We start from the raw sequence: 8,614 nt of genomic DNA on the forward strand, positions 1-8,614 counted from the left end.
CAACCTAAACTACATAGTAGGATGGTTCATTTCTGCAGTGTCTACGTATATAGCTCAAGCTGCTGTAACAGTTCTTGGACCCAGATGGAAAATGACCAAGACATTCATGGTATGACCTGTTAGGTTCCCCGACAAAAATAATGCCTTTCCATTTTTTTTTAGCTTATTCATAGCTGAGTTCCTCTGGGTGTCTAAAAAGATGTAACTAACATTTTGCATGAGATTAAAAAAAAAAAAAAAGACTGGTAGGTTCAAGCACTGCCAATTTTGGAGAGCTCTTCTCAGGCAGGCTTGACTTTTAGAAAGTGACAAACGCATTTACTTTTGAAAAGGCAACCTGCTACAGATGCATGAGACTAAGCACCCCAGACCTTCATTTATCTTAACTTCATCACTAGAGATGAAAATATAGCCTCATCACACTGATAATACATAAAGAACAGAAATGTTCAGAATCCAGGCCTTTAAGAGGTGGCACTTCTCATGGTACTTCTCCACGATCCAGAAGATACAACTTCTGGTGGAAAAACTGCTTCACACTGAGATTAGTACAGCTGGCCTGGAGAATATTTGAAATAACACTAATTTGCATTTTTACCATCCTCCAGATCTCTGCAAAGAGGGCAGGGCTGAAGCAGCATACAAATGCCTTCTTTCAGTCTCTAACGCAGTCTGAGGAGACCTCCTCGGCACAAAACCCGAGGATGTGATCTCCTGAGGACTTAACCATAAGAACAGGGACATGAGACAGACAGAGCAAGCACAAATGCAGTGCTGGGCTACAAGGCTGCCCAGGGCCAAGCTGAGAGAGCCCACTGGCATGCAAAGGACTGGGGTGGCCCTAAGACCACTTAAGGCATCCTCGCAATCAGCCTCCTGTGCTCACGAGTAGTACCAGACCGTTGTAGATGGGCTCAGATGAAGCAGGGCAGATTTCTCCAACACATCTTTGATCCAAAACGTTAAGCAATGCCCTCCATACACACTACAAACTCAAAACGGCAGAAACGCACAGGCATTGCTCCTCAATTTGCAAGTGGGTGCTGGTGAGGTGCCAGGTGCTCTGTGGCCTCCATATCTGCTGTCCCTCCTTCACTTTTACTGCATTAACCTAAGGTCAGCTGTCTTTAACCCTTAAGATGCAAGTGCAAAATAACACAGCACAACAGATCTAATGTAAATTAAAAGAACAAAACCCCGGTGACAGTGCTGCTTTCTAGCTAGGACCTACTGATAAACCAAAAGAAATTCAAGAAAACTCAAGCATCACTAACAACCTCAAGTCATGCCTTCTTTGCCTTATTTCTTTACTTCTCACATTTTGCCTTTAAAATTATTACCGGATGATATTGATTGGAATTTTGCAATCCTAGTACAGAGCAGTTTTTTTCATTCATTTTAATCCTATAATCCGATTCTAGACCTGAAGTCACATTTACTGTTTGTATTTTAATCATTATGGTCCCTGTTGACAAAACAGTTACTCGTTCTTTGCGTATCCTTGTTGCAAGGGGACAAAATATGAATGAAACAACTGAAAAGGGATTAGATTAGTACACAAGACTTTATTCTAATATTATGGTTTCTCCTAAAATACGGCTAAAAGTAACCTGACATTTCAAATACCAATTCTGAAGAATGCTACAATATGCACTAACATCAGTAAAGATAAAATTAATGATTAGTTTTTTTGTAAAAACGAATGCGTTAGGCACATTCGCTGTGATAATGGCTTAAAACATAACTGAAATTTTATACAGAAATGACAGTATTGATTTAATCTTCAGTTCGGTATCAGATCTGCTACAAAGACACAATAACAGCAATTACTGGGTTTTTTTTCCTTAACTTTAGCCCATACTGAAAGACATAAAAATGAAAGTCATGACAAGGCAGGGCTATTTTGAAATGCTAGCACAAAGATTTGCAAATGCCTTTTTTGTGGGTACGGCTGGGCAGCAATAGCGAGGGATGCTCTTAGCAAACATTCTGGAAACATCTGGCCCCACGCTGAAGCAGGTACCACTTTGAAGCGACTTCAACACCCTTAATGGTACATGTACCCAGTCTGAACAACCTTAAATGAGAACGATAGCTATGGTTATTTCTTGTGATGGAGAAAAAATAAAAACAAATGCTGCCTGTTTAGCATATATTGTAGAAATTGGGATTTCAGCTTTTATGGACTGACTGTAATTAGAAATGCAAGCACTGTGCAATGTCTAATCACTAAAATATGACAAAATGTTGTCTTTATGTGATTACTACTGAATAATCACTGATCTATGATTCTTAATTGATTTAATGTAATATATGTATTTTCGAGGAAAGGAAGATTCTATTGAAATCACTGCACCAGTCTAGAACAGTGTAAACAGTTTATTAAAATCTTATTGTGATATTCTTTTTCCTTATTACGATGCTCACCAACCATGTAATTCTAATGTCTCAGACCCCAGAGTCTTTAGTCTTGCAGAACTTCTATCGATTTTAACTTGACTTTTGCTTGAACATGGACTTGCCAGATAAGGCCCATAAAGTGCTAATAAAGCAGGATCAAATTGCTAAAAATACAAGTATGCCTAACTAGAGTATTTGAGAGTGCAAGCAATAAGAAGATACTATCATATGGCAAATCAGATACCAACTCCCGGATACAGCATTCATCTGTTTCTTGCTGATGCTGACCTATGGGGCTTCTTAGCTATCCAACCGCCAGCCTAAAAACAAGGTTGTAGTTAGAGCAAGCTTCTGAAACTCAACTTGACAACTAACACTGATGCATCAGAAAAGATGTATGGACAGACTGGCAGGTATAACGTCAGCTTTTCCTACACCTGAGGATCTTTTCAATCCTTAGACCAGATAGCTTTATTCATAAAGCTTTGTATTGGGTCTCAATAGCTCTGGATTTAGGTCGTGGCTTTTCCATAGTTTCCTTTGTAATCTTGGACAGTTGATTTAAAAAGTCACCTGCATAACTACTGAGTGGGTCTGAATACCATGCATTCTCCCCTGCAGGGAATGTATTCATCGGTATTTAATTTTAATTTTCAGCAAGATTTGAAAGTCCAGGTTCCTAGCAATTTTAATCATCTTGCTCTTCACCTTGCAGTGTTTCAGTCCTCTCACCTGATGATTTGTATTTCTTGATTTGTTTGATTATTATCATAGGATTATTAATTTAGATCCTGGGGCAGCAGCTCTGTATCCCCTAAATGACTTTGTCCATGCATACAGACTTTGTAATTGTGTTTTTAGATATGAACACTGCTGTAAACATCTACACTTCAGTCACAAAACTAAGAACATGTGACATCTCCCATGACTAGGTGATGCTTCCTTTGGCATTTTGCATGAAGATGACTGAGACAGTCCAGTGGATGAAGACAAGTGCTTGGCCATTTCAGTACTGATCTGACAGATCTACTTCCAGATGAGGATTCCCAACTTCTTGGATAAGGCCAAAATAATGATCTTCACTTTCTCTGTTCACTTCAAAAACTTTTTTTTTGCCCAGGCATGACAGAGCTTTATTATTTGGTCATGTTAAACATGCCAGGTTGCTGGCACTGGAACAACACCTTTAAGACTGCTCTGCTCTTCTTTCTCTGCTTTCCATGAAAGATCACCTTAAATTTTAAGGCACGCTGTAAGGTCTGCATCACGCTTTCCTAAGGAAAAGAGGTTTCTTTGGTGGACTATGATACTGTTTAAAGCACATGCTACCAAAGACAAAGATACACAGGAAAATACTCTGAATAGACTAATGAAGAATTAACACTTTACAAGAGAAAATGGGCATCTGCTGCTGCTTTGAATGCATGTTTGTGCATCTCACTCTGCGGCAGCAGTGGTCAGAGCAACCACTATTCACTAGAGGAGAGAGAAGGCTCACATTGCAGTGCAGTTCCACGTGTCTCGTTGTTAAGATGTCATTTCTCAGGTAGGATCTTACCCTACAAGATGGGATCTCGAGCTAGATCTTTTCTCACCGTGGCAGGAGGTGAAGAACACCTGCTCCTTCTCCCTCCACTAACCCCGCTTTCTGCAATTCTTCTGGAGTCTGGAGGCCAGGGTGGTCTCTTAGAGAGGGACTGAGGAAGAAACCATTCATTCTTGGTAAGAGCTCTAACCATTAGCAAAAGCTGCAAAAATATGGAAGCATCATTACTTGTGGCTGTGCTTGAGGTGCCCACTCTCAAAAGCAAACTTAGTGCTCTGAATCCCAAGGGGCCAGAAACGTCATGCCTGAAGATTAAGAAACAACTGCATTAAGCGTTTAAGTTGCTAGTGCAGAGCAGACATCCCAGGAATGGTGTTTTTACTAGCCAGTTTGCTCACTTATGCCTGGACAACTGAAGAGGTATCAGCAAAAAAATCTCTACAACTGAACTTCAGAAATGGATGTCCCTACAAAACTATGACCTACAGCCAGCCCTCCAGCCCTTCATTCAAGTAAGCATTCGCCAAGTGCTACAGGAAAGCTACACTGGAAAACTGTTCAAGTCATGGACGGTGACTGTCTGCCTTGTGCAGAACAACTCAGTGGACCTGAAGCTGGGTATCTGCTAAGGGAAGGATCCTTCCTTCCCTACAACACCTACCACTTGGGAGGTGAACCTCTGGCTAAGAGGTGTTCTGGAAAGGGCTCAGCCCGTGCCCCTTGCTGCTGTGGGGAACCCAGGAGCCGTGTGGGCGGAGACCCTGTGGGCGCTGGGCAAAGCACAGAATGACCGTGCATGGAGTACATGGAAATGCTCCCACTCCCCAGAGGCAAGACCTCTGCTCGGCTTCCCCAGCAGCAGCCTGAGCTATTAAACTGGCTCAAACACTCGTCAAGAGGACTTCAAGGCTCTGGACGATAGGATGGAAGTACTCCATGTGCTCACATCCCCGAGGTCTCAACCAGCTCACCCTCAACAGCTCCCTGCTCAGCTTACTGGTGCTACAGCTCCTCCAATACAAGGCGCCTGGTGTTTCTCCACCGCTGAGCAGGAGGGATAGGTGCGTAGCTCAGCAAAGCACTCGTACCTCAGAGACTACAATACCCGGGAGGTCTAAATCTTGCCCCGTGCTTTATCAGCCTCTGGCAACAGCTAGTACAAAATCCCACTTTGGCACACCACTGCAAGTTTTTAGCTGGTTTTCTCCTGTTCTGTTTCGCTTGGTACTTAAAAGTTTGAGCCGAGAGAAGAGTATGTTGGGACCTATCCAGGAACCTAAAGTAAAAGTAGAGCCTGGATGTGCAGGTGATGGGACAGGGACTTCCCAGAACTTCAGTGCACAAACAGCGGTTCCTTAATCACATAATCACAGAATGTTAGGGATTGGAAGGGACCTCAAAGGATCATGATCTTGAGTTTTTTTAGCACAGGACTGAATCAATGACAAACTCTAGCGCCTGGTTAGTACAATCTACAGAGGCAGGAGAAAGTCCAAACTTCTGCTCCTCAAAGCCCAGAGGGCTTTGGTGTGAGTATGACCTCGTATATCATGTACCAGACAGCTGAATGTTTTCCATGGCGTAATCTGCTTCTGTAAAGAAACGTAGGTGTCACACTTAGCAGCAGCATTTTGATTGTGGGCCACAAAAAATACTGAACTACCACAAATTGGGCATTTAAAACAAGACGTAGGTTCAATAAAAAAAGAAAAGACGACCTTCTGCCATGGATCATGGGACTTCATGTCAGAGCCGTGAATTTTCAGGCTAATCTGTTCTAAACTTTTTTGGTAAAGTCCTCGAATTATTTGTAACAAGACATGATAAATCCATCCAGTACACGGCTGCTCTGAGCGAAAACAGGCATTAAAACATAGCCATATATCCTATTAACTAGCATATCTCCCTGTTTAGTAAGGAAATGTCATCACATTTGTTACAAAGCCAAACAGCAACATACCAAAACAGGATCCAATTTTTCTAAATAAATAAATCAATGATGTGTCAAAAATTAACAGATGAGTTAATATACCCGATGTTATCAAAACCAGATGGTGCTTCATAATATTCATCCTGTTCAGTCAAACCCTGAATATATTCTGGACCATCAGTATATAAAATAGGATGCTGCTATTTGTGATGGCAAACAAAAGCAATCATGCCTGCCAAGCACATACTATAACAGGCAGCATTTCAGCTCTGCTAGACAGAAAGTAATTAGAATGCTTTTAATGTCCAAAAGAATGATGCTGATAGGCTGCCACAGATGTGTAGATTTATGAATATTTATATGGTGGTTTATAGCTGACACTTTTATCAGTTGAAGAAGATAAAATATCTGCCTGACTCAAAAGCTTGACAGTCAGGTTAATAAAATCTCATTAAAGAGAATGACCTATGCAATTATATAGGATTTATTGTAATTCATTTTTGATTGTACTCTGCTTAAAGATGCAATTTCCCATTTCCTGATGCCAAATTTAGGTTGCATATCAAGATCTACGTGGTTTTTAACTCCAAGCCATCACTAGAAGAAAGATACACGTTCAGCATCTCGGTATCTTACACCTTTAAAGAAAAAAAAAAAAATTAAAATAATCTGATCTCCTGTTCCTCGCTGCATCTTACGAAAACGGTGCAGGCAAGCAGCCGATCTGTTTTCTTGCTGTTAAAATCACCACCTCTTAACAGCAGCCTCTCCATTACCAGCAGCTCCCTCCGGCAGCCAGCCCCAGCCCGCCGCCCTCCCCGGCCGCGACCGCGGCGGAGCGGCCGGCCCGGCCCGGCCCCCCGCCCCGCCGACGGCGGCGGCACTCCCGCAGGTGCGAACCGCCCGGCGGGCGCTCGCCCCGCCAAGTCGCGGGCGGCCGCCGGCAAAGCCCCGACGGCGACGGGGGCGGCCGCGATGCCCCCCCCCCCCCCCCCGCCCCCTCGGAGGCGATGCCGTCCCGGCCCCGACGGCGGCCCCGCCCGCCCCCGGGAACTTTGGCGATGCCCGACCGACCGACGGGCGGACGCAGCCGCTCGCCCCGTCCCCCCCCTCCCGCACCCAGTCCCGGGCGCCCGGCGCCGCCAGCCCCGACGGGGGGGACCCCGCGGGGGACCGAGCCCGCCGCCAGCCCCCCGGGAAAGGGGGGTGCGTGTGCGTGTGTGGAGCCCGCAGCCCCCATCCCGCTCCCGCCTGCGACAAAGTGCCCCGCGAAGTTGCGCGGCGGAGGAGAGGAGTTGCGGGTACCTGCGCTCAGCTCCGCGCCGCCGCCCGCCGCCGCCGCCGGGCAGGGGCCGTAGCGGCCCGAGGAGCTCGGGGCCGGCGGCGGCGGGCGGGGGTGGCCCTGGGCAGCGCCGGGGGCGGCGGCGGGGCGGGCGGGCCCGTTGGGGAACGGGCCGTGCGGCGCGTAGGGCAGCGGCTCGGCGGCGTGCGGGAAGGGCTGCCCCGCTCCGCGCCCGCGGGGCACCTCCACCATGGTGGGTCTCTCGTAGCGCTTGGCCAGCGCCGCCCGCTTCCCGGGGAAGGTCTTCAGGACGCTGTAGGGGCCCCGCTGCTTGTAGATTTTGGGGGTGCTGGGCCCCTCCTCCGCCGGCTGCATCTCCTCCTCCATCCTCCGCCGCCGCCTCCCCCCGGCCCGGCGCGGCCCCGCTCCGGGGCTGTGTCTGCCGCCGCCGCGGTTCGTCTCTGTGGCACGGCGGAGCCCCGGCGCGGCGGGGCGCCGGCCTGATTGACAGGCGGCCGCGCCAATGCCTGGAGGGAGACGGGCGGCGACCGGCAAGTGTTTAGGGTAATCTCTGCTAATAGCAGCGGGGCGGGGAGGCGGGCCCTGGCGGGGCCGCCACCGCCCCCGGCTCCCGCCAGCGGGGGCAGGTGAGCCGCCGGGCGCCGCCGCGGGGGACGAGCGGCCGCGGCCCCCCCCGCCGCGGCTCCCGCTCCCCCCTCTGCCCGGCCCGGCCCGGCTCGGCGGGGCCGCGGGGTACCGATCCGCGCTGCGCGGAGCGCGGAGCCGCCGCGAAAACTTTGTGGCCCCTCCGCCGGGCGCGGAGCTCCGCCGCGGGTGCCCCGCCGGCCGCCCGGTCCTCCCTTCCCCTTCCCGCACGGAGCGAGCCGCGGGCACGCCTCCCCGGTTATTAGGGATGAAATAAATAATGCCATAAATAAAAGTATTTGGGAGTCCAGGACCTGTCGGAGTTGATTAGGGCACAGAGGACATTTTCTTTCTCATTATGCAAAAGCATTTCATGGCGAAATAAAAGAGGTTTCGCTGTAACTCATGCATGTCAGATTTCCAGGAATCCGGGAGATTAATCACATTTAACATTATTTGCAACGTCGGCCCCCTTCTCCCCCCTCCCGCTTTTTGCAAACTGCTTAAATGAGGCGGACACGTGGGGCGAAGGCTCGTCCCTCTCCCCCCTGCCTCCCTCTCCCCTCCGCCTCCTCCCCAGACCCTTTCAGGGACAGTTAAGAAATAATGAAACGCTGGTGAAAGACAGGAAGAGAATGAGATGCCATCGGGAGACGTTTCTGAGAAATGGTGGAGATCTGGCTGAGATGGGAGACAGCTGAAACTGAATGATATGTTGAAGAAAAATAAACGATAACAAACCGCTCGCTCGCTCTCCCCATTCTTTTCTGCCAGGCAATTTTATATTTTGCATTAACATTTCCCTTCTTCT

The 8,614-nt window shown here is 48.2% G+C and overlaps 1 protein-coding gene across 1 annotated transcript in view; it reads right to left on the minus strand.

Moving 5' to 3' along the window:
- BEND4 (BEN domain containing 4) overlaps positions 1 to 8,090 on the minus strand; it is a 30,500-nt gene extending 22,410 nt beyond the window's left edge. Inside the window, exon 1 of the mRNA XM_086612288.1 lies at positions 7,182 to 8,090. Coding sequence (XP_086468414.1) covers positions 7,182 to 7,545 — 364 coding nt within the window. The 5' untranslated portion in view covers positions 7,546 to 8,090. The remainder of the gene's footprint in view (positions 1 to 7,181) is intronic.
- Positions 8,091 to 8,614: the final 524 nt, after the last annotated feature.

The sequence above is a fragment of the Tauraco erythrolophus genome, chromosome 5 (genome assembly GCF_009769465.1).
Source record: "Tauraco erythrolophus isolate bTauEry1 chromosome 5, bTauEry1.pri, whole genome shotgun sequence".
NCBI classification, from domain to species: domain Eukaryota; kingdom Metazoa; phylum Chordata; class Aves; order Musophagiformes; family Musophagidae; genus Tauraco; species Tauraco erythrolophus.